The sequence below is a fragment of the Rhinolophus sinicus genome, linkage group LG05 (assembly GCF_036562045.2).
Source record: "Rhinolophus sinicus isolate RSC01 linkage group LG05, ASM3656204v1, whole genome shotgun sequence".
Lineage (NCBI taxonomy): Eukaryota > Metazoa > Chordata > Mammalia > Chiroptera > Rhinolophidae > Rhinolophus > Rhinolophus sinicus.
In genome coordinates, this window is record NC_133755.1 from 29,717,622 (window position 1) to 29,744,521 (window position 26,900).

Below are 26,900 nucleotides of genomic sequence, written 5' to 3' on the forward strand. Positions count from 1 at the left end.
ACATAAAAATGTAAATTTTGTTACTCTCAAAAATGCTCTAAGCAGAATTTTTAAAAGGCAGATGAAAAGTTTTGAAAAGGTGTTTGAAACATCTGAAATCCAAGTTTTTCTAATCAGTAAGGAAAGGATAAACACCAATGGGGGAAAGGAACAAAGGACACAAAGGGAGGGAAGTAGAGCTAGTAGAGATAAGAAATACAAACCATCAGAAAGCATCATTGGTAAGAAGTTTTGCTCTCACTAATTTCTTAAAAAGCACAACTTGAAAGAATAGATATTTTTAAAAATCTGGTCAAAGAGGGGACATTTTTTAACATTATGAAACACAGTATTGACACAAATTAAGAAATCTGCTAGTGAGAGAAATCTGCTAGGAGGCAATTTGGCGATGTCTTGGCCAAATTGTTTACTCAGTAGATATTCTTGAAAGAACAAATGAGTAAATGAATATGAAATGTTTTAAAAACATATATACATGCTCTTTGATCCAGTAATCTCAGTCCAAGAAATTTATGCTTAAGAAATGGTCTTAATTTGCAAAGATGTGAGCATAAAGCTGTTCATCACAACATAGTGTATTTTTTTCCTGTTTTTAAAAAATAAGCTATAATAGCATGGGCTGAAATGCAGATTTTAAGTGTAGACTTTGATAAGTTTTGACAGATATTTACTGTCACTATCAAGATATAGAACATTTCCATTACCCCAGAAAGATTACTTGCATGGCACAGTTTATAATAATAGAAAAATATGAATCAACTTAAATGTAGAGTAGGGGGTAGCTTAAATAAATATTTATATAACAGATCATGCTGTACTATGCAGTCATTTAAAATGGTTTAAAACAATATTTAATGTTCTAGAAATAGGATGTATTATTGGATAACAAAACAAGTAGAGTTCAGTATTATAATCACTATACATATACTCGTATACTAGAGTGACTGTAATATGTAAAAGCACAACTTTTGTTAAACGCATTCATAGAAAAATGAATGGTCGAATGGTCAATTTACTAAGGTATCTTGAATACCTCTACGTGATTTTATTTTTGCTTAGTTCTGTTTCCTAACTTTTTTTAGAATGAGTATTGATTTATGCTAAGATAAATGTTATTTAAAAATTTTGAAAGTCCAGTTGGTTTTGACAGATATTTACTGTCACTTTTAGAGAAATAACAAAGTATTACACACAAAAATAACCTCTGCATACTCATCACTCATGTGCTTTGTTTGTGTAAGAGGTTAAAAATATAGATGTTAATGAGCTATGCCACCATGTCACCATGTAATCTATACTTAATATAATAACGTAGGTGGGTACTATCCAGTAATATTTATAAAGACTAACCAGCTATTCCAAAAGTAAGAGAAATAATTCACCAATACATTCAACAAAGCAATGACCTATGTCTTTTTCCCCCAAAATATTACATTACCACAAAAATGTTTTTTCAGTTACTGATGGGTTAGAAAACTCCCTGGTACTGTGCAAATATATATTTACCAGTGAATACAGTGCTACTTTGAATCACATGCTTTTATAATTCATAATGACTAGCTGTCCCCCTTTTTCAAGGACCATGTATAGCAAACCCTTAGAGCTTAATATGATTCCATGGCCGGGGGTTTGTTACTTCTCCCACAGTTAGTTTTTTTGTTTGTTTGCTTGTTTTTACTTTATCATCATGGCTTATTAATTTTCGCTCATATTATATTTCTGCTATTCCCTGCTTCTCATTTCACAACTGCGTTTTAAATGAGTATAAGTAAGTTGATGTGACTATCAGATGACTAAACCATCAGGGTTTGCAGACAGGGTGCTTATTAGGTTTTCTTCTTACCATTTGTGAAGCCTTGTCCACGCCCATATTTTCACCCTCAGAGCCTTATAAGAGAGAAACATCCCTCAGTTATTCTGAGTGACTTGTTCTAAGCTCACATTCAGGCTACAATTTGAGATACTGTGGAACAGCTTTGAATACTTTAGAGGGGAGGAGGGTTTTTCCCAGTTGTCACATTGTTAAGTGCAGAAATATGTAGGTAGATAGTAAGCACTTGACTAATTTGATTCTGGATATTCACTTTTAGTTTACTGCTTAGGAAGAACATTTTCTATATAAGAATTCATTTATTTAAAAAATGTATTGGGCAGTTACCACATGCCAGGCAATGGGCTGAGAGATACTAAAATGTGGGAAAGGCACAGGGGGAGGGCTAGACTGGCAGGAAGGTGAGGAAGAATGAATACCTACGTTTGTGGGGCACTGACTGAGCACATGTCTGGTGTCCCCAGTTTTCTTGATGAAGATTATGCCATAAACAAAGTTATTTACTGGGCGCGGGGAAGGATTGACAGTAATCATTCAGGGAAGTGGGACACCGTACCCAAGGAAACATAGGATTGATGAATTACTGAGGGCCCATCTGACTAGAGTGATTTGAATTCATATTGGTTATTTTTCTTTAATGTCTTCAGATGCCCAGAAATAGGAGCAGATAATTTACATTGTAGTGATGTGAGGATAGTGATTTTTGCCTAACATTTTATTATGTAAATTTTCAAATATGTAGAAAACTCAGAAGAATTTTACAGTGCTTACCCCTATTCTACCACCTACATTCTACAATTAACATTTTACTTGCTTTAGACATATTTATCAAGATGATGATTTAAAATCAATGTTTTATGATAGGCATTTTCAAACATATGTGAAAGTACAAGGAATAATAGAACGAATCCGCAGACAGTCATTACCCAGTTTCTACAGTTATTAACTATGGTTACTGTTGCTTCCTCTAACACCCACCACCCCTGCCCCCCATCATAACCTTCTCTCTCTTTCCACACTCTCCACCAGGTTATTTAAAAGCAAATGGAGATGAAATTTTGTTGGGTGGATTTGTCAGAAGCATAGGGATGCAACCTAATCACAGACCTTAGAATAAGAGTTCTTTGGTGATCAAACACAAGTTCCAAGATTGGTGGAGAAGGAAGAGAGGCCGGAAGGAAGAGAAGGAAGGGGGGAACCAGTAAATGAATAAAATGGGAGGATTAGGGCACTCAAAGTTCTGAATGACGTTAAGAATTGAGTGGTGTGAGTGAGGAGAGAAGGACGTGGAAGGACGTTGAGATGGGAGAGTAGAATGTAAATTTCAGAAGTGGAGCAGTTCCCAGGGAAGAAAAAAGGACAAGGTGTGGCCGAGCCGATGGATGGTGAAAATGGAGGGATCACAAATGTTGTTGGACATGAAGAGGAGAAGGAACTGTGAGTTAAGCATGTAGAGAGGCAGTGCAGCAAAGAGCTAGGGCAAGAGCATGGGGGAAAATCCTGACTCTGACCCTTGCCACTGTGTGACCTTGAATATGTTTCTTACAGGCTCTGTGCCTTAGCATCCTCATTTGTAAAGTGGGGGGAATAATAGTGCCAATGTCCCAGGTTGTTGGGGGGATTCAGTGAATTATTTAAGCAGGTAACGTTCTTTAGAACAGTGGCTGGCACATCATAAACACTTCAGAAATGCTAGCTATTATTACCACAGGAGTTTCACAAGGCTACAGGCGTGAGAATATAGGAGAGAAGGGAAGACCATGGGAGCTTATGTTTTGCGTGATTGACAAAGGCTAATCAGGATATGATACACTGTTTGTCTTCAAAGTTTCAAACAGAACTGATAAGAAGTACCGTTGTTATGGATGCAAGGCAAAATATTATTCTTTGAATTATTCAGTTTGCCAAAGGCTTGATGTTTGAGATTGGCTTTAAATCTTCATGAGGGTTCTTCTGGTGTGATTTGTTTTTTTATGAGTTTTTCAGAGTAAGTCACTTTCAAGAAATCCTAATATAATCAGATTTACAAATGAAGATAGACTGCGTTTTCAAAACACAGTTTTTGCAGTGAATTGGCAGAGGTCTTCATTAATTTTTAGTTCTTCAAAAGTACACATTGTTCTATTTTTCTTTTTTTAAAGATTTTATTGGGGGAAGGGGAACAGGACTTTTATTGGGGAACAGTGTGTACTTCCAGGCCTTTTTTTATTTCCAAGTCAAGTTGTTGTCCTTTCAATCTTAGTTGTGGAGGGTGCTGTTCAGTTTCAAGTTGTTTTCCTTTCAGTTTTAGTGGAGGGCGCAGCTCAGCTCCAGGTCCAGTTGCCATTGCTAGTTGCAGGGGGCACAGCCCACCATTACTTGTGGGAGTCGAACTGGCAACCTTGTTGTTGAGAGGACGCACTCCAACCAACTGAGCCATCCGGGAGCTCAGCGGCAGCTCAGCTCAAGGTGCCCAGTTCAATCTTAGTTGCAGGGGACGCTGCCCACCATTCCTCGCGGGACTCGAGGAATTGAACTGGCAACTTTGTGGTTGAGAGCCCACACTCCAACCAACTGAGCTATCCGGGAGCTCAGTGGCAGCTCAGCTCAAGGTGCCGTGTTCAATCTTAGTTGCAGGGGGCAGAGCCCACCATCCCTTGCAGGACTCGAGGAGTTGAAATGGCAACCTTGTGGTTGAGAACCCACTGACCCATGTGGGAATCGAACCGGCAGCCTTCCGCCTGAGCCACCGGGCCAACCCACATTGTTCTATTTTAAAGATAAATCATTTCAAAATAATGCTCTCTACATCCAGACGCCTTATACTCCATTTTTGATGAGACTTCATTTTGGAGTTTGTTGAAAAGAAGAAAACAAACAAACAAAAAAACTGCGTAACACAAACTATTTAAAACTTCCAGGATATTTGTCTGTAATATATGTTTCTAAATTTAATTAAACTGAAACATGTCTTGCCAAATGAAACATTTTTTTGTTTTTTTCTCAAGCAACATTCTAAATCCTTCAATCTGAGATGGTTGAGTTGTTTGCTTAAACCATAGCTCTGAAAGCCCAAAAGCCAGCTGTGTTTGTGGGTTTAAATGAAACATGTGTTTTTCTTCTCCTTTTGCATAGTGAGAAAGGAAGCATTTATTGAGTAACTACTATTATCCTTTATTTACATTTTTCTCCTTTGGTTGTCATGATAGCCCAATGAGGTGTACAGTAATCCCATGATACCCACAGAAGCTGAGAGCTTGGGTCAGTTGTGTGAGGACGTCCATCTGGTACATGGTAGAACTGGAATTTAACACTTGGTCCATTGGACCTCAAAACCCAGGCCTTTTCTACTATAGTGACTTGCCTACTGGAACATCGATAGAGGCAATCATTTGTATTCTTCTCAGTGCATTACTATCGGAACAGTCCATTTTAATGTACATCATTGTAGGGGTCCTGCAAAATATGTGTGCCTCCCACCCTCACCTCCCACCCCTTCCCTAATGACCTCTCTCCTTGCTTGCTCAGTCTCCGACACACAGGTGGGCACACATATCTCATGGCCTTGGGACTTGCTGCTTTCTTTGCCCAGAGTGTCCTTCTTTCAGATGACTGCGTAGCTCATCTACCTCTTTCGGGGCTTGACTCAATCAGTGTCAGCGAGCGTCTTATTTTAAGTTGTAAAATGCACTCCTCTCTTCCCCCAAGCACTTCCTTCTCCTTTCCTGCTTCACTTGTATCCTTAATACTTATTACCATGGGCAGGCATGACGAACAGAATGTTGGGCTTTAGTTTTACTGGCTAGTGTCTTGGTTTCCAGGTGCTGGGCCTCTCCAGATTGAGCCCACTCTAACTATGGCAGGAGAGGGTCTAGTCTCAAGGCAGAAGTTGGCAGGGCTACCAGGGTAGTGGGATTATAGGGCAAGCTCAACGGCCACCCCACATTCTAGGTCTGGGGCACCAGGGTTTGTTGTAAATCTACTCCCTGGCAGGAATGGGGTTCTTGGTGTTTTTCTAGTTTTGAGGGTATACTTGGGACTGACTGGCAAACGTCTTCCGTGCCTGTACCTGGGCAGGACTGGGGCAGGGGGGAAGCCACAGTAAGGATCTTCAAAAAGCCACCAAATGATGAAAAACCTATAATACTCAGTCAAAATTTTGGTAAAATGTCTTCCATCAAAAATGCTTAGAAAGTCAAGAGCTAGATTCAAATTCGGTCCCAGTCACTTAACATAGTTCCTGACATATAGGAAGTACTAAATATATAATATAAGCTTTGAATGTTATTTTATTATTTTGTAAAAATCCTTCTAAAGAAGACATCAAATTCATTTTGAAGGAATGAATCTTCTACATTTTGGAAATCACTAGAATGTTTAGGTTCTAACCTTCACATTGCTAAGGTAGGGTGTTAACCCAGAGACCCACCAGGTTATCAGAAAACTAGGAAATACGGAAATGATGAAATATACTTGTGAAATTGGCATCTTGTTTTATCCATCTTTGAATCCTCAATCCCAGGTGTAGTATTTGATACATAACAAACACTTATTAAATGTTTAGTGATGAACACTAAAGCAAAACATATCACGCTACCTCTGTAACAGGTAAATCTTTCACAGCATCTGGACAGTCTAGTTGGACTATCACTTATACCCTGAGCAAACTGGATACCTGCAGCTTCCAATAGAGCATATATGCTATATTTTAAGGTATCAAAGTTCTGAGCTACGTTTTTAATTCCTTGAAATATGTTTTCAGGTAAAACATGGCTACTCCAAGAGAGTCTGGTGTACACTTCTGGGAAAAACATTATATTATTTTCGCAGTCAAGAAGATAAGGTATGTATGTATTTTTAATAGGTAACTAGAGAAGTGTTTTGTTTGTTACGTGTTAAAAAAAAATTTTCCCTATCACTCTTCAGTTGCTAGCTAAAACTTTAGAATTTTTGATAAGGTTGAAATTTTGCATAAAATGTATTACTGAGGTAATCCTATACCTACAAGAGTCTTGGTTCTTAATCATAAATCTTAGCAACTTTTGATTAATGCATTTTTTTTCCTGAAAGAGAAAACTCTTCTTATACTCCACTCCCAACTGTCAATTTCTCATACTTTCCACGTCTGACTGAGTAGGTAAGGTTGAATGAAGGGAACGGCAAACTAGAAAGAAGGTCTGCGGAGGGAAAAGAATCTAGTCCTGTCCCAGGCCCTCAAATCCCTAGATACTACGTATCTATCCGTCCATCCACCTATTTTTTTCCTGTTTATTCATTTTTTAAACCAGTCTCCTAGAGAGACTTGCGTTATCGTCACTTTCAGAGTAAAAAGATGGGGTATCTTCCAAAGGTGAAATGTATGCCCCGTTATCATTATGGATACTCCATGTCACCTTTGGGTTACTGCAACTATAAAAATTGACCCAACCGGGGCCAAGAATACTAACATAAAATACTGATCCACAAAATAGTAGCCTGTGACTGATGACTGGGTTTATGAGACTAAAGTTCTTGGTACAGTGACCCCATGGGTCAGTTAGCACTTCTCTGTTCCATATGCACTCTCAGTTCTGAGTAGCTGTATTTCAGATGCGTACCAGTGTTGTCAGTATTGCTCGGGGGGTGGGAATGACTACAGGGCAGCCATTAAAAATGATGTCTTCGAAATAATGTGGGAAAATGCACATAGAAAAATGCTGCATGAATAAGCACAACATAAAATTATACATTCAGTATAATCCCAGCTAAATTATAAGTCAGGAAAATAGAAGCTACTCTGTGTATTCTAGGTATAACCATTTTAATATGGAATTAGGGACATGCATAACTTTTTAAAAAGTTGGGGGAATAGAGGTCAGGGAAGCTGCCACTGGAGGCCTGAGAAGCCTATACTGAAGATCTGAACCCAAAGCACTGAGGCAGCTGGTCCTTAGTTTACCAGGAAGCAGTGACTCTCACATCAGCCTAGGTATCTGACAGCAACTGTCTCAGGAGTACGATGACTTCTCTTTCCCATTTCATGCAAATTGTCTCATAGGCAAACTAACTCAGAACCATACAGAAAGGGGATTCTGACGAATATAGTTCCCAACTTCTCATCTGCAATTATGGGTGACTTTGAAAGAGGGTGGTTAGGATGCTGAGTTTATAATTCTCAGTCTGGCATATCCATGTAAAAATATGCATAACAGGAAGATCAGAAAGAACTATACAAAAATGTTGAGTAATTATCTGTGATAGTAGAATTATGGATGATGATTTTTTTCCTTCTTTATTTTGATACTTCCCGTACTTACTAAGTTTCTATAATAAGCATGTGCTTTATAAATAGAAAATAATTTAAAGTTTGCCAAGACTCAATCTTAAATGTTCCCACTCATAATAATAATTATTATTTAATAAAAATGAATAGCATTGGTCACAGAAGAAACAAGTCAGAAGAATACAGATAGATGAGTAGAAATCCATTATAATTACTGGAAAAGTACTGAGAATGAATGTGAATTAGTATAGGCCTAATTCATTTTGTGCTATAGCTATTTCAGAAACAATCTGCTTTTAATCTGTATCAGTGTCTTTTTTTTATTCAGTCAAAATATTTAAAAGCACTAGGTCTATTCACTGTTTATGGAGCTATGGTGAATCCTTTGGTAAAATGAACAATCATCTTTAAATATTGGGGTGGACGGAACCTTGATTTTTATATGATTAGATATGCCTAAAGCACATAATTGTCATGTATTATCATAGCATAATTAATTTTCTTTATCCCATTTTTAAAGCTTGCTTTTTATTAGTGACTTTCTGTCCTAATATTTTGCTTTTGCTTTACTACCTTCTTCTGAAAGTATAGATGAGTTAATTTTGCATTTTTCCTTCAGAAATAAATTTTCTTCATGCAATGCTCAGAGTAGTACTTTGCACATAGTAACTCCTCAGAAAATAATTGTTATTAATTTAATGGGGAAAAAGACATGTTTCTCATGAAAGACAACACATTAATTAAATGAATTAATTTTTTACTATTAGTCAGCTACTAGGCAGATAATATTGCATTTTAGATAAGACATCCAGATGAGACCTCACTGAGAAGCTGACATTTTAATTAGGTCATGAACTAAGCAAAAGAGCGGCCATGTGGATATTTCCGGCAAGACCATTCCAGGCAGAGGGAACAGCAAGTGCAAAGGCCCTGAGTCAGAAGCATGGCTGGTGTGTTTGAGGAATAGTGAGAAGGTCAGAGTGACTGGCCTGGAGTCCATTAGGAAGAGAATCATAAGAGATAAGATCAGAGATGTAATGGACTAAATCACATGGGGCCTTATCATAGTAAAGACTTAGACTTTTACTCCACGTAAGATGAGAAGAAGCCTTTGGACATTTTTGAGCAGAGAAGTGACATGATCTAACTTATGTCTAAAATGAACTCCAGCAGCAATCTGAAGGGAATAAGGAGGAGAATAGTTGGGAAGGCTGTTCTAGTAATCTAGGTGAGAGATGATTGTGGTTTGTGGTGGCAGTGGAGTGTGAGAAATGACCAGATTTTTGGGTATATTCTGAAAGTCTTGCTGACAAGATTTGCTGACTGAAAAGGTATGGGATATGAGAGAAAGAACAGGTCAGCAATTATGCCGAGGTTTTTGGCCAAAATAGCTAGAAAGATAAAGTTGCCAACAGCTGAGATGGGGAAGGCTGTGCAGAGCAGGTTATAGGGGATGCTATCAGACATCTAAGTAGAAGTACTGAGTCTGGAATTATAAATGTGGACGTAGCTAATACAAGCTGGCTAAAGCCATGAACTTGGATGAGTTCACACATGTGAATGTAGATGGAAAAAGAGTCTAAGCACTGAACTCTGGGCCTGAACATGAAAATGTACGACGGTAACCTTGGTAGAATGAATGTTTTCAGACTGCAATTGCAAACCTGATCAGATATAGAAGTTGTAAATCTGAAGCAGACCGTGTGTTTTCTGGAAATAAATATACTTAAATAAAGCAAAAGTTTTAAATAAATATTCAACACAGCAGATATAATTGTTTCTGTCAATAAATGACTAGCTAAAATTAAATATAAATCAGTTTTATATTTATATTAACCCTGAAATTAAGATGGATGAAATTATGGCATTGTTTTGTGACATATTATGTGTACATATGTTAATAGATACCCTCAGAACACCGTTTGTTTATTGGGGTTTACGGTGATAGTTAATCACACTTCTTTGCACCAGTTATTTAAACTTGTTACTTTTTCTATGAATAGTATTGAGGCTATGTCTATACTTGTCCTTTTGAGCTAATACCTTAATCAAATCAATTCTATAAAGAAAAAAAAATCAAATGAATATTTTGACTGAGTTACATAATTGCTTGACTAAACTACCTTCTTGTTTTTTTTCACAAAAGTTAAATGTCTAGTATTCAAATTGTTTTTTTTTATGTTACTGTTGCATATTTTGGTTGTGACTACTGCTTTCTCAACAATGTGGAAATGCAATGTGTTTAGGCATTCATTAAAAAAAGGTATGCTTTATCTGTAGATTCAATACAATCCCTATAGAATACCAATGGCATTTTTCACAGAACTAGAACAAATAATCCTAAAATGTATATGGTACTGTAAAAGACCCCAAATAGGGTAGTCCTAAGAAAGAAAAACAAAGTTGGTGGTATTACACTACCTGATATCAAACTATACTACAAGCATATAGTAATCAAAACTTTCTTACACCATATACAAGAATAAACTCAAAATGGATTAAAGACTTTAATGTAAGACCCCAAACCATAAAACTCCTAAAAGAAAACAAAGGCAGTAAACTCTCCGACATTGCTCTTAGTAATATTTTTTCTAATATATCTCCTTGGGCAAGGGAAACAAAAGAAAAAATAAACAAATGGAACTATATCAAACTAGAAAGTACACAGAAAAGGAAATCATTAAGAAAATGAAAAGATAACCTACTGAATGGGAGAAGATATTAGCCAATGATATATCTGATAAGTGATTAATTTCCAAAATTTATAAAGAACTCATACAACTCAACACCAATAACACAAACAATCCAATCAAAAAATTGGCAGAGAGAGATCCAAGACGGCCGAGTAGATCAACACTGTGCCTGCTTCCTTTCATGAACAAATTAAAATTATAACTAAATTAGAGAACAGTCAACCTGGAGAACCATCTGAAGTCTGGCTGAACAGAAGTTTTATAACTAAAGATATAAATAAGAAGCCACACTGAGACTGGTAGAAGGGGCAAAGACCCAGAACTGGCTAACCACAAACCTCTGTGTGGCGGGTAAGAACCAGGAGGGATATCTCGGCTGTAGAGGTTCCCCCGAGAGCAGTGAAGGACTCTAGCCCCACAACGGCCTCCCCAGTCCAGAGTACTGGTACCAGGAAGACGAGCCCCTTTTCTGGCTGTGAAAAACAGTGGGGATTCCGACCATCCAAGTGGGAGGAAGGCTGCGGGAAACCCAAGCGTCCTCTTAAAGGGCTTGCGCACAGACTTGCTCACTCCCAGGCACCCACCTTGGACTCCAGCGGAGGGACAGTAATTCAGGAAGGTGTTGGAAACCTACAGGAGTCAGACTGAGTTGCGTTGCTTTGGTTTGAGCACTGGAGGACAGTTGCCATTTCCCTGTGAGGAGGTCCTCCCATACAGCTGGCAGGTGAAAGCCATTTTTCCTGTGTCGAGCCCGCCTCCACATGGACAAGTCAGAATCTGATTGGTCTGGTGAGCTCCGAAGACCTGCCCTGCTGACTCACAGGGACCCCGCCCCACACTACTCCCCCAATGCCAGAGGCACTTTCTCCAAAAGCAGCCAGCCCCACCTGCATTGCACTCTTTCATGGGAAACTGTCAGAGCTGTCAAACCTACAGACCCCAGGTAGGCAGTGACTGGCCTCGGTGTGCTCTGAGACTTTTGCTGAGTAGCTTCAGGCTCTGCACTGGCGCCAAACCAGAATTTACATTAGCCTGGTGACCACAACTCTTCCCACTCTAATGGCTCCCTGAGACCCTGCCTCACCCAACTTGTGTATTGTTCGAGGCTTTATCAGTGGCCGAACCTTAAGGGAGTTGGCAAGTAGCAGCAGGACTCAAGGTGTCCTGGCATATGGTGGAGCCATCCTAGGCACAGTACTGGTGGCAGATGTCCTGGGTTCGCAGCGTGGCCTCTCCGATGTGCCTCCAACTTTAGCACAGGCAGTGAACAACCATGGATTGCCTTGTAGCTCCTACCAGGTAGTCCCTGCCTGGTCACATGCAGTGGGTGACCTGGGCCTGCACCGGAGCCCCGTGCAAGAGGCCCCAAAATCAACATACTTGGAGATTGGCTTCAGACAACAGCAGAGCACCACCCAATTGGCACACAAAGGGTGGTCTCAGTAGGCACCAGAGCCTGCTGGGGCAAATCCCACTCAGTGGGGTAAGCTCCCTGCACAGAAACCTGTAAGCTGTGACATGGCCAAACACCACAGCCAATCATCTTGAGGGTCAGTCCCACTCACTGACATGCCAATAATAACCAAGGCTCAACTATAACAGGAGGAAACACGCAACTCACACAAAGGACACTCCTGGAGCACCTGGAGCAGGTGACTAGGGAGACTGTGCTACTAGGCCCCAAAGGGCACCTACTACCTAATGCCACCTGGCCCAAACTGAGAGACATAACAGATCTACATTATACACAGAAACAAACAGATAGGCAGTCAATAGGAAGCAAAAAAAAAAAAAAAAAAAACCTCCCAAATGAAAGAACAGGAGAAACCTCCGGAAAAAGAACTAAACAAAATAGAGGCAAGCAACCTACCAGATATAGAGTTCAAAACAATGGTTATAAAGTACAGGCAATATAGTCAATAATATGGTAATAACTATGTATAATGCCAGGTGGGTACTAGTCTAGTCAGGGGTATCATTTCTTAAGTTATACAAATGTCTAACCACTATGCTGTACACGTGAAATTAATATAAAAATTAACTGTAATATAAAATAATATCAACTGTAATTGAAAAATTTAAAAAGTCAGGGAAAAAAGTGAAGGGGAATAAGAGGTCCAAATTTCCAGGTATAAAACAAATAAGTCACAGCGATGTAATGTACAGCATAGGGAATACAGTCAATAATATTGTGATAACATGGTACGGTGTCACATGGTTGCTGGACTTATGGTGATCACTTCTCTAGGTATATAAATGTTGGATAACTATGGTGTGCACCTGAAAGTAATACAGTATTGCATGTTAGCTATATTTTAATAAAAGTATTTTTAAAAATAAAATAAATTGGAAAAATTGGGCAGAGGACCTGAATAGACATTTCTCCAAGGAGGACATACAGATGGCCAATAGACATATGAAAAGATGCTAAATGTCACTAATCATCAGAAAATGCAATGAGATGTCACCTCACAGCTGTCAGAATGGCTATCACCAATTAATTAAAAAACAAGTGTTGGTGAGGATGCAGAGAAAAAGGAACTCTCATGCACTGTCGCGGGATTGCAAATTGGTGCAGTCATGATGGAAAATGGTTTGGAAATTCCTCAAAAAATTAAAAATAGAACTACCTTATGACCCAGCAATTCCACATCTGTGTATTTATCTGAAGAAATAAAAAACAAGACTTCTAAACGATATATGTATCCCTATGTTCATCGCAGTATTATTTACAATAGCCAAGTAATGGAAGCAGCATAAGTGCCCATCAGTAGATGATTAGATAAAAAAGATGTGGTACATATATACCATGAAATGTGATTCAGCCATGAAAAATGAAATCTTACCATTTGCAACATCACAGAAGAACCTGGAGGGTATCATGCTAAGTGAAATAAAGTCAGACAGAGAAAGACAAATACCATGTGATTTCTCTTACATGTGGAATGTAAAGAACAAAATAAATTAACAAACAAAACAGAAACAAACTTATAGATGCAGAGAACAAACTGATGGCTGCCAGACGGGAGGGAGGTTGGGGGACTGGGTTAAAAAAGTGAAGGCATTAAGAAATACAGATTGCTAGTTTCAGAATGGTCACAGGGATGTAAAGTGCAGCATAGGAAATATAGTCAATAATATTGTAATAACTATGTATGGTGCCAGGGGTTGCTAGACTTGTCAGGAGATCACTTCATCAGTTATATAAATGTCTCACTACTATACTGCACACCTGAAGCAAATATAAAGTAGTATTTAATGTCAACTATAATTGAAGAATAAAACAAAGAAAATAACAGAAAGATAAAAAGGTATGCTTTAAAAAGAATGAAAAGGAATATGAAAGATTTTACTAGGAAAAGACTTAAAAGTGCCTTCCTCACAATTACTAACATTTACTTTAGTTTCCTTTAGGTCAGATCAAACTCTGGGAGGCTAAAGTTGAAGAGGTTGACAGATCTTGTGATTCAGATGAAGATTATGAAGCCAGTGGGAGGAGTCTGTTATCCACACATTACACCATTGTGATCCACCCCAAAGACCAAGGGCCAACTTACCTCCTAATTGGATCCAAGCATGAAAAGGTATGTAAGGCCTTATTGATTGATTTAGAATGATGTAGATTAATGTCATTAAGTACTGGTAATAATTTTCAAATCATTTTTATGGAAACAAGGAAGCAAACTTGGCTGAGGACTTTCCGCTCTATTTTCAGATTCTTTGTATCGCTGGAAATGAGCCTTGTTCAAATGTGAATGTGTCATTTTTCAATCCTATTGATAAAAGTGGTCAAGGCTGAAATTAGTGCATGAAGGTATAGGACAAAGGAACCTTATGTTCAAAATGTGGATCTCTCAGACTGGATTTTTGGGGGGTAAATCTAAAGCCTCCATCTTACATTTTGACTCATTTTAACAAAATTTTGGTTTAGGTAAAATTGAAAAATGTGTTTTATATATATTATAGTTGTATATATAGCTATATATAAAAATATAAAAGTTAATGTAATATAAAAGTATGTAAATTAATTTGTGTTAAAAAAGGCATCACAAATTAATGGGGAAATAATGGACTATTCAATACATGGTATTATGTGTGTCATATATTGAGGAGATTAGCTAATCTCCTCAAACAAAACATTAATTTTGTTTGTCATCTCACACATATAGCAAAATAATTTGCAGATGAATTGAAAGAGTTAAATGAAATGATTTTTAAAGGAGCCTTTGTCTGATCTCTGAATAGAAAGTACTTTCTTTAAAAAAAGGCAATGTAGGAAATCACAGTAAAAATGGTTGATAGATTTGACTACAAAAAAATGAAATACTTCTTTATGTCAAATAAAATCATAAATATAACTAAAAGGAACATATAAAAAAATATTTAATGGCTACTATATCTTTAACACATAAACAACTTTTATAAAATATTTCTTCTTTTTTAAGACTGAATAATACTCCATTGTATGTATATACCACATTTTCTTTATCCACTCATTTGTCAATGGACATTTAGGTTGCTTCCATGTCTTGACTATTATGAATAATGTTACAATAAATGTGAGAGCGCATATATCTCTTCAAAATTCTGATTTCAATTCCTTTGGATATATACCCAGAAATAGAATTGCTAGATCATATGCTAGTTCTAGTTTTAGTTTTTTGAGTACCCTCCATACTGTTTTCAGTAGTGGCTGCAACAATTTATATTACCACTAACAGTGTACAAGGGTTCCCTTTTCTCCACATCTTCACCAGTGTTTTGCTTTTTTTGATAAAAGCCATTCTAATGGGTGTGAGGTGATACCTTATTATGGTTTTGATTTGCACTTCCCTAATGGTTAGTGATATTGAGCACCCTTCATAAATTTGTTGGCCATTTGTATGTGTTCTTTAGAGAAATGTCTATTTAATTCCTTTGCCCATTTTTTAATTAGATTATTTGTGGGTTTTTTTTTGTGTGTGTGTTTGATTTTTTTTTTTTTTCTATTGAGTTGTTAAGAGTTCCTTACGTATTTTGGATATTAACCCTTTATTGAATAAATGGATTGCAGATGTTTTTCTCCCATTTCATAAGTTGTCTTTTCATTTGATTGATTGTTTCCTTTGTTGTGCAGCAGCTTTTTAGTTTGATGTAATCCCACTTGTCTATTTTTGTTTTGTTGCCTGTGCTTTTGATATCATATCTAAAAAATCATTGCCAAGGTCAATGTCCAGAAACTTAGTCCCTATGTTTTCTTCTAGGAGTTTTATAGTTTTATATTCAAGTCTTTATTTCATTTTGAGTTGATTTTTGTGGGTCGTGTAAGATAAGGGTTCAATTTCATTCTTTTGCATGCAGATGTCCAATTTTCTCGACACTGTTTGTTGAAGAGACTATCCTTTCCCCATTGTGTATTCTTGGCATCCTTGTCAAAGATCAGTTGACCGTATATGTGTGGGTTTATTTCTGTGCTCTCTATTCTGTTTCATTGGCTTATGTGTCTTTTTTTATGCCAGCACCAAATGGCTTGATTACTGTAGCTTTGTAATATATTTTGAATCAGGAAGTGTAATGTCCCAGCTTTGTTTGTCTTGCTCAAAATTGCTTTGGCTATTTGGGGTCTTTTGTGGTTCCATAGGAATTTTAGGGTTGTTTTTTTCTATTTCTGTAAAAATGCCAGTGGGATTTTGATAGGGATTGCATTAAATCCATAGATGCTTTTGGTAATATGGACATTTTAACAATATTAACTCTTCCAATCCGTGAACACTGGTTGTCTTTCCATTTAATTTTGTTTGCTTTAATTTCTTTCATCAATGTTTTATAGTTTTCGGTGTATAAGTCTGTCACCTCCTTGTTTAAGTTTATTCCTCATTATTTTGTTCTTTTTGATGCTATTGTAAATGGGATTGTTTTCTTGATTTCCTTTTGGGATAATTCGATGTTAGTGTATAGAAATGCAACTGATTTGTATAGAAATGCAACTGACTTTTGTACATTGATTTTGTATCCTGCAACTTTGCTTTTATTAATTCTAACAATGTGTTTGTGGAATCTGTAGAGTTTTCTACACATAAGATCATGTCATCTGCAAACAGAGATAATTTTACTTCCTCTTTTCCAAGTTAGGTGCCCTTTATTTCTGTTTTTTGCCCTATTGCTATGGCTGGTACTCCCAGTGCTATGTAGAATAGAAGTGCCAAGAGTAGGCATCTTTGTCTTGTTCCAGATCTTAAAGGAAAAGCTTTCAGTTTTTTACCATTGAGTATGATGTTAGCTGGGGGCTTTGCTTATATCGCCTTTATTGTGTTGTAGTAAGTTTGTTCTCGATATTATTTTCTTTAAAGTTTCTGGATTTCCTCAGTATTTTGTATATGTTATTTGTATGTATTGGGAGTCAGATTTTAAACTTGATAGAATTTATGGTAATTCTTAAAGGAATACTCACTGGTTGTATTTATTCTAGTGTCTTAACATCATATTACTTTTCCTCAATTTTACCATGCTTTTCTGAGAAACATTTATACAAAGTAATAAAAATGTGAACAGTGGGGAAAGGTATTATGAGCACAAGTCAAGTGAGTCTGCTTCAGAACTCTTTGACTAAGTGGCTTTTAGTTACTATTGAAAAATTAAAGTTTTTGTGGTTCTTTTTTAGTGCCAAAGTTTTCTACTGTTTATGCAAGTTGGTTTTTTTTAATTCATCAAAAATTATATCTTGGTTAACATCTTTATTAATATTTTTTAAGGACACTTGGCTTTATCATCTGACTGTTGCAGCTGGAAGTAACAGTGTAAATGTTGGATCCGAATTTGAACAATTGGTTTGCAAATTACTGAATATTGAAGGGGAACCTTGTAAGTTTATAACATATAAGGCTTTATGGTTTATGAAATGGACCCTAACCACCTGTAGTCTAATGGAGTTTTCACTTTGTGGTTCCTGTTTCTCTGCAGTGTACCCACCTTTTCATTGTCTTTGCTTGTCATGGGCTAGGATTCTCACTGTGGTTGTTAGGCTCCAGGGACACCATCATTCCAAGATATGCCATGTCCTGTGACACCTCTGCCTTTGCTCACATTACTCCTCTGTCTGAAATGCCCCCCTTCCTTCACATTCCTCACCAACCTGATACAAATCCTACCGACCTTAGGAGCTCCCCCAGCCAGCCCATTCCAGCTCAGGAGCTGGCTCATAAAAGGTATTTAATAAATGTTAAAATTATGTCCCAATGCACTTTGCCATTTAACTCTTTTATGGCATTTATTGCTTGCATCTTAATGATTTTTTATGGCTAAGGTTTCCCCATTGAGAATCTAGATTCCATGTTATGCTTTACCTAATTGCAGAGATCACACTTTATTTTCAGTATCCAGCATAGGAATTTCATAAATGTTGATTTTTAGGAATATATTCAAGTTCCTCTGTATCGTTCTATCTCCTCCTACTTTGTTTTCTCCTTTCCAGATCTTTCTTCTCTCCTTCTCATGTATAGTCATCTCCCTACCTGAATCCCCAATGTTTATCATATTTAAGCAACATAATAGTGCCCTGGTAGATTTTTTTCAGCCAGGACTCTTAGGACCAAACTCTTCTAGATTTAATTTATCCAAAGCAGAAACATGAGAATCCCAATGGCCTAGAAAATGAAGTAAAATAATGTTGCCAAAGGTTTTTTCATGACCTTTATGACTTAAAGTAGTGAGTCAGGCCTGAATGAGTTAATTTCTAATGGGTTAGTAAACGGGAGGCCAAAATAAGTGATCCTTTCTGTTTTCTATTCATATTTTTCTGTATTTAGCCTCTCAGATATGGAGACATCCTACACTGTGTCACAGCAAGGAAGGAATCGTTTCCCCTCTGACAACACTACCTTCTGAAGCTCTACAGACAGAGGCTATTAAATTATTTAAGGTAAAATTTTGTATGGAATTGTATGTTGTAAAATTTTTTTAATTGTAAAAAATAAATAATTTAGGTTAGAAAGTGTTAGTCTTTCCAAGAAAATTCAAAATGTGATTATTATTAAGAAAATCCACTACAATAAAGTTAGGTGAATTTAATTTGATTTTTTGAGTAAGGATTTGGGATTTACTGAAATAAACTATGTATGGTTTGGGCAATGTGAAACAATATCGGAAGAGTAATTTCCCCATTAACCTCTCAAGTGGAAGAATTTCACACATCACACCTACCTCAGTGTTGGGAGAGGGTTCAACATCCTTCTGCTTCTCCAATGCTACCCTCAAATTCTTACCATTCAACTTCTAGTAGAAATCCCTGAGCACTTGAAACTTGTCATTCAACTATATCACTCTTTATCCAGCCATCTTTGTCATCAATCAGGTTCTGGTAACTTCAAATTTCATTAAGGATTTTGGCTTCCAACTCACATGCTTTCTCTATATGTCAAATCTTACCTGTATGCTGAATGACTATTATTACTTGCCACACCAATGCCATGGTCTTAAGATTCCTGACTTTCTTAATACGAGTAAGCTTCACCTGTAGTCTGCTTCACCTTCCCATTCACCATGTCCACACCCTGACGTCACCATTCCTTACAAGTACACCACCTCTAAAAGTTTAAATTCTCATATCTCTTTCTTTAACTATATTCTCTTAGCCTACAAGCTCTTATTTTCTTACTCTTCCATTTTTCATCCTCACTAAGACCTCTGTTTTGAGGCATTTATTATTATTATTTTTTGAAATCGAAAGAGCATGGTAAAAATCAAAAGAGCAAGGAAGCTTTTCCTCCTTCTTATCCAGCCTAGATTACTTTCATTAGTACTCATAGTTCCTTGGGACCCAAAATTCCATGCATTCTTCACCCAAACCTCAACCTAGATAAATGCTGCTGTCTTGTCTGCTGCCACGTTAATCAATCTGCACGGCTAGAGAACATTAAACAACCTTGTGGCCTGGAGCCCATATAAATCTGTGGTGTTCAGTCCTCAGAGCCAACTGTCTCTCCTTTTGCTTCATTGGTTACATTCACCCTCAAACTCTCTACTCAATTGTGTTCCTCATAACAAACTTACATACTATTTCATTGAGAAAATTAGAGGGCATCGGACATGAACCCCTCAAGTCTCTCTCCCCAACAGACATTATTTCATCTTTTTCTCCTCCATTCCTTCAGTCTCCAAATACATTGTACCTTCTATGGCTTCAGGTCTCCACTCCACAACAGAACCTTGGTACTTCATTTTCCCTTAGTCTCTTAGAGTCTCAGTTTTTGTCTTTCTTTTGGCTGCTTCTTGCCTACATTCCTCTCATCTCAAAAAAAATCATCTGGGGCCGGCCCGGTGGCTCAGGCGGTTAGAGCTCCATGCTCCTAACTCTGAAGGCTGTCGTTTCGATTCCCACATGGGCCAGTGGGCTCTCAACTGCAAGGTTGCCAGTTCGATTCCTCGAGTCCCACAAGAGATGTTGGGCTGTGCCCCTGCAACTAGAAAATGGCAACTGGACCTGGAGCTGAGCTGCGCCCTCCACAACTAAGACTGAAAGGACAACAACTTGAAGCTGAACAGCACCCTCCACAACTAAGATTGAAAGGACAACAATTTGACTTGGAAAAAAGGCCTGGAAGTACACACTGTTCCCCAATAAAGTCCTGTTCCCCTTCCCTAATAAAAAAAAAAAATCTAAAAAAAAAAATCATCTGTTTATTACATAATACTAAGGAATTATTGTTAATTTGGGTCGGGGTGCTATGACCTTGTGGTTATGGGAAAAAAAAATCTTTATCAATTGGAGGTCCATACTGAAGTATTTATTGGTAAAATAACATGATAACATTAAAATACTCCAGAAAAAAAAGTAGAGTGGGGATTGAATGAAAAAAGTTTGGCAAAATGCTAATAATTGTTGACACTTGGTGATGAGTACATAAAATTGATCATTATACTATTCTCTGTACTTTTGTTCATGTTTTAAAATTACCATAATGCAACATTTTTAATAACCCACCCGTAGAATACACAAATACTGAAAGCAAGAAAGACTCTATGCAAATATATTTAAAAATTGGGATGAAGTAATCAACATTATAACAAAATATAAAGGGCCTAACTTGATTCCACGGAAGAATGAAAATTTAAACTGAGAATTTATTAAACTTTATAAGTGTAGATAATTTCAATGCTATTTAAACTGTCACAAGGCATAGAATAAGGAATTTCCCAAATTCTGTTTTTTACTTTTACTTTTTATTTTGGAAAATTTCAAACATATATGAACAGAGAAAATATTATGAGGTCCAAGGTACTCATCACCCAGCTCCACAGTCATCAGCATGTGGCCGATTTCGTTTTATTCTCCCCATCCACACTGGATTATTTTGAAGCAATTCTCAATCATCATATCACCAGATTCTTTTTGTGACGTGAGTATTACTTTGATACCAAACCCCAGAAATGATTATACAAACACAGCATTTTGTGCAAAAACTAATAAAACATTAGTACTCAGAATCCAGCATCATATTATAAGAATACTAAATAGTGACTAAAGGAGATTTGTTTCAGGAAATCAAGGATGGCTAAATATTAGGATATCTATTAATATTATTAATTATTAAGTAGACAGTCATCTCTTCGGAAGAGGCATTTGACATATTTTAACTTCCATGTGATGGGTACTTCCTCAACATGATAAGATTTAATGGTGGAAATCTTTTCGTATTAAGTATTTCATGTAATGTTTGGGCAGCAATGCTTTAAGTTAGAGAGTAAATTTATTTGCTTATATTCTGTCCTCAGAAGAGACAAAGACTACTTACTATAAAACAACACAATGATTAAAGCCAACCATTGGTGTTTATAAATACTTCCCTTTAATCTTTCTTAATAGATATTTATTTAATCAAATTTTAAATCCGTTCATTCATGAAACATTTACTCTGTCACTTTATGCTGTGTGAAGAATCCAGAGATACATAATCCAGAGTCCCTGTCTTTATGAAGTATATAGTCTGGAGGACAAGAGTTCACTAATGTCCCATATACCCTTAAAAATGAATGCATACTCTGTTCTTGGGTGGAGTTTTCTATGTCATTTAGGTTAAGGTGGTTGATAGAGTTGTTCAAGTTTTCTAAATCTGTACTGATTTTCTATGTGTTCTCTCAATTACTGAGAAAGGGGTATTGAAATCTCCCACTATAACTATGCATTTGGCTGTTTCTCCTTGCAGTCCTGTCAGCTTTTGCCCCATATGTTTTGAAGCTCTGTTATTCAGTACATAATCATTTAGGATTGTTATGTCCTCTGGATGAACTGACCCCTTTATTATTATAAAATGGCGCTCTTTATCTCTGTCAGAATTCCTTGCTCTGAAATCTACTTCGTCTGATATTAACGTAGCTACTCGGACTTCTTTTGATTAATGTTATCGTAATATATTTTCATCCTTTTAAACAAAAACTGTTGCTAAGAAGACAATTGATGTAATTCATGAGAGTAAATCTAATAATTTCTTACCTTGAGACTATCTTTTTTTTTTCCTTCATTCAGACCTGCCAGCTTTTTATAAATGCTGCAGTTGACTCCCCTGCAATTGATTACCACATATCTCTAGCCCAGAGTGCTTTGCAAATCTGTCTGACACATCCTGAGCTACAGAATGAAATTTTCTGTCAGCTCATTAAACAGACAAGACGGAGACAGCCACAGAATCAACCAGGACCATTGCAGGTATGTAGTGATACATATACATGCAATTTTAAATGATGTTGTTGTCCTAATTATAAGAATGACACATATTCAATAGAGATATTTGGAAAATACAGAAAGTAGGAAAAGGAAAAATAGCTATAATATTTTGATGTGTATCCTTTCAGTTTATATATATATGTTTTTATAGAAATGTATATGTGTATATTTATACACTTTCATAGTTTTTCACATCATCAGGGTTACAGTGTGCATACTAATATTTTAAAACTATAGAGCAATCATTTCCCCTATGTTCTTCAGCATTCCTCAAAACATGAATGATCGCGTTAATATCAATTACTATACATTTAGGTTTATTATTTTCCTATAATAAATACCTCTACAGTAGACATCTTTGCAAAGGAAAAGTAAAAATCATATTGCCTAAAGATAATCTCTGTTAATATTTGCATACTTGCCCCTTATTTATATATATCTGTGTGGGTATATTGATTTTTGTTTTGGGATACATGATTTTTTACTGTTTTTGATTTATCCTTTCTCAAAGCCACTTATATTTCAATGAAGGAGTAAATACATAAATAAACAAAAAAGGAGCAATGTCCCTAAGTCTTTGAGTGTGATGTCAAAAAGGACTGCCTGTATCTACATACCTTTTGGTACCTCAGTTGTAGACAACGGTATACATAACTAGATGGATTATGCATCTGACCCAAGGTGGAGTTTTTATGTTTAGAGTATTATACATGCTCTAAACAAGCAGATAATGTATATGTGGACAAAACAAAAACATTTTGGGGTCAAGAAAGATTATCATCCCTTTAGTCTTCCCACTTCTGTCAGTCACACCCTTCTGACGTGGATCTCTGACTGGCATGTGATGTCTAACCTATGCTGCTTCTCTTTGCCCAGGCCTGGCAGCTCTTGGCGCTCTGTGTGGGGCTCTTCCTGCCTCATCACCCTTTCCTATGGCTCCTCAGGCTTCACCTAAAGAGGAATGCAGACTCCAGGTGTGCAGAAAACTAGCCAGCTGACCCATTGATGTGACCTCTTAGTCTGCAATAAGTCATACGTGTTTAGTAAACTGCCTGGTACATTTATGGAAGAATGTGTGAAACAAATGTTGGTACAGGCAACCTTTTGTTATCATTTTTGTGGAACTTGGAAAATATTTCCTTTGTTCTGATAAATCTCTCATGGAAGATTGCAGTGAAAGCTTAAAATGTGGCAAAGAATATTTTTTAATGAAAAGTCTATGTACAATTCAAGTATGAATGATTTATTTGTTATTGTTATAACAGCAACTATTTTGTTTCCTTAGTTTTCGTATTACTGTTTTTCTCCACATTGAATTCTTTTATGTGGAAAATTTCCCTGATGGTCTTCCCTCCTTTTATCCTTGTGTGTATCTGAATTACTTCAGAATTTTTATCCCCTCGAAAAATACATTTAAAATCCAACTGTCACAATGGCTTTCTTACATTGGTACCCAGGACACCCAGCCAACGGGTTATCAGGGTCATTTTGTCCAAGAGGTTCATGTTAGGTTGCTCAAATAGACTAGCACTAAAAGAATCAAACAAACAAGCACAATTAAACAAAAAACAACTTTGAAGCAATAGAAAAATAGTCTGTAGTTCCTGATATATTTTAGGGACTATGATCAATGTCATGTGATTTCAGTTGCAGTTACTGACAAATCACTCAGATAAAGGGTGACATGTTAAAGTCTGCCTAGAAGACACTTGAATACAAATATATTTAGAGGTGTTATCGATCTTCCTTTATTAACGGAACAAAAATTATACATAAAAATGAGGCCAAATGAGATTTCTATCCAGCTGTTACATTTATTTATTCCCATGTTTTGTTTAAAGCTTAACACTTTAAGACATGCATGTTTTCTAAGGTAAAGAAGGAATTTATATATGGCAGAATTTTTATTTCTGTTTAAAGATATTTTGTTACCTTGTTTAGCAGTCAAGCACTAACCTCCAAATAGAACTCTGCTACCTTGTGTGTTTCTTACGTGATCCTGTACTATTTTTTATACAATTCTTTATCTTTGTTGAAACAATGATTATATATTGACTATATAATGGCTGGTAATTTAAAATTTATCTTGTGACTGTAATAGTATCATAAAGATGAAGGATGCTTTGTGAGGAAGTTTGATTCCGTCAGTGGCAAAAGTAAGGAAACTAGAACAAGAACTAATGTCACTGACCTAAGCAAATAAAGCAGCATTGATGTGTCTACATCCAAAGCACTGTTTGCAAAGGCTAAGAAGATCAATAAAGCATAGCCCCTGTCATCACTGTGAGGAGACGCACATGTAAAGAGCCAATAATACATGGAAAATGCCCTGAAGTGTCGATATCAAGAGTATATTCGGGTAGGGGTGGCCGGTTAGCTCAGTTGGTTAGAGAGTGGTGCTAATAACACCAAGGTTGCCGGCTCGATCCCCACATGGGCCACTGTGAGCTGTGCACTCCTTATGAAAAGAAAAAAAAAAGTATATTAGGGGTAGTTTGGTTGTGTGTTTTTTCATTTTCCCAAAAGAGTCCTTATCATTTAGAGATTTCTTTCATTTGAGTTTTCCCGGAAGCCGTCCCTGAGATAAGGATTTGAATGGAGGTAGTTTTTTTGGGAGGTGCAGTAAATACCAGTAGGAGGTAGTATTATGGGCTGAATTGGGACCCCACACCAACCCCCCAAAAAAGAGGGAAAAAAAGCTAAAATTTGAGAAAAGTTACAGAAGTTTAATATTACATTCAAAAAGAAAAGTTACTGTCAAAATTAGCATAATACAGTGTAGTAATGTACACCCAGGGAAGCTTTCTTAATGGTTATATATACATCTATTTTAGGTTGTCTTAATTAAATTTATCCTTAGGCTTTATCTTAAGTTTTATATTATAGGACAGAATTTGGAAAATATGCCATTTATTGCCAGCGATGTGTAGAAAGAACACAACAAAATGGAGATCGAGAGGCAAGACCCTCAAGAATGGAAATTCTTTCAACCCTTCTTCGAAATCCTTATCATCATTCTTTGCCCTTCAGTATCCCCGTGCACTTCATGAATGGCATATATCAGGTAGGTTAGACTTTGTACTCTGAAGAAAACATGCCTAGCCTAGAGTCCTATGTGTTACCTCTGGGCATCAGGGACGTGAGACGGTCTACCTACCTGTGTCAGCAGCTGGCAATGATAAACATGTAAAATATATTAAATCTTTTTATCAGGACAGCTGAGTTTTGAAACAGTTTTCCTAAAAAGAATTCACCCTAAAAACAAATCCATATTGAACCAAATAAGGGAGGAGTTTCACTGCCATTACGATTCTAATGGAGATAAACAAAAATACTTTGGTTTGAAGCCACCAGTGCACCTGCTACTGAGGAAATAATAACTAACATTGGGTGTGTACAAGTTCAATCTCTTTAAAGTCTCCAAATCTCTGAAATTGTCTGGGAAAACTTATCGAGGCCCTCCCAACTCTCAGACCTAGATGCTCGCTTATTAACTGAAGCCACCATGTTCCAAAGCTAGCAATTAGTCTTTGTAGCCATCAGCCTTTTATCACGGAATTCAGATACTTAACTGCTTATTAAAGAATCAAACATTAAATGCATAAAAGTCCATTTGTTTAAGTGCATTTCTTGTTGTTTTTTTCATGTGCTTACAGATTATACATTGTACTGTAGTTCTTGGTTTGCTTTTAATGGATAGGCCTAATATCTCTGCAAGATGTTTACAGCTGTCAAATGATCTTACTTTGAATTCATGTCAATTCGCTGTAGCCAAAATTTATGAATTCCTACAGCAAGCTAATGACTAAGATGACATTTATGTTCTCCAGTTGCACTTTGGGGGGAAAAAAGTTAAAGCACCTACATAAATATATGTTACCATTAATCACACATCAAGTATGTCTGGTTTTCCCCCTGGAAATCTAAGTTTGAAGTGTACATACTTTTTTATTAAGAGAACAACTTTGTTATTTCTGTTTAGGTAGTTGGATTTGATGCATCCACCACAGTGGAAGAATTTTTGAATACTTTGAACCAGGATACAGGAATGAGGAAGCCTGCACAGTCTGGATTTGCACTGTTTACTGACGATCCTTCTGGCAGAGATTTAGACCATTGTCTTCAAGGAAACATCAAGGTAATACCAAGTCCTTTGAAGGAGGCACAGGCACACCCTGCAAACAGCAAAGAAACTATGCTTTGCTATTTGCAGCAAGTTTAGTTCAGGAGTTTTCAAAAAATTTAAGCAATCTAATCTTCACAACAAAAAAATAAACAAACTTGCAGGATTTTTGTTGAAGCCATAGGATTCTTAATATACAATCAGCACACACATATTCCATATTAAAGAGAGAAAAATAATAATAGTAAGCATACCCTAAATATTAAGGTAATAAGAGTGGAGGAGAAACTATAGCTCTGATAAAATTGCTTTCC

The 26,900-nt window shown here is 36.8% G+C and overlaps 1 protein-coding gene across 6 annotated transcripts in view; it reads left to right on the plus strand.

The window, feature by feature from the left end:
• PLEKHH2 (pleckstrin homology, MyTH4 and FERM domain containing H2) overlaps positions 1-26,900 on the plus strand; it is a 91,972-nt gene that overhangs the window by 44,646 nt on the left and 20,426 nt on the right. For all 6 annotated transcript variants that reach the window (XR_012496328.1, XM_074331932.1, XM_019748641.2 and 3 more), the window contains 8 exons: positions 6,573-6,653; positions 14,170-14,349; positions 17,497-17,605; positions 18,550-18,662; positions 22,266-22,445; positions 23,340-23,437; positions 25,350-25,527; positions 26,446-26,601. Coding sequence is in view for 5 of the 6 variants with exons in the window: in XM_074331932.1 (XP_074188033.1) it covers positions 6,573-6,653; positions 14,170-14,349; positions 17,497-17,605; positions 18,550-18,662; positions 22,266-22,445; positions 23,340-23,437; positions 25,350-25,527; positions 26,446-26,601 (1,095 nt within the window). In the remaining variant the exon portion in view is untranslated. The remainder of the gene's footprint in view (positions 1-6,572; positions 6,654-14,169; positions 14,350-17,496; positions 17,606-18,549; positions 18,663-22,265; positions 22,446-23,339; positions 23,438-25,349; positions 25,528-26,445; positions 26,602-26,900) is intronic.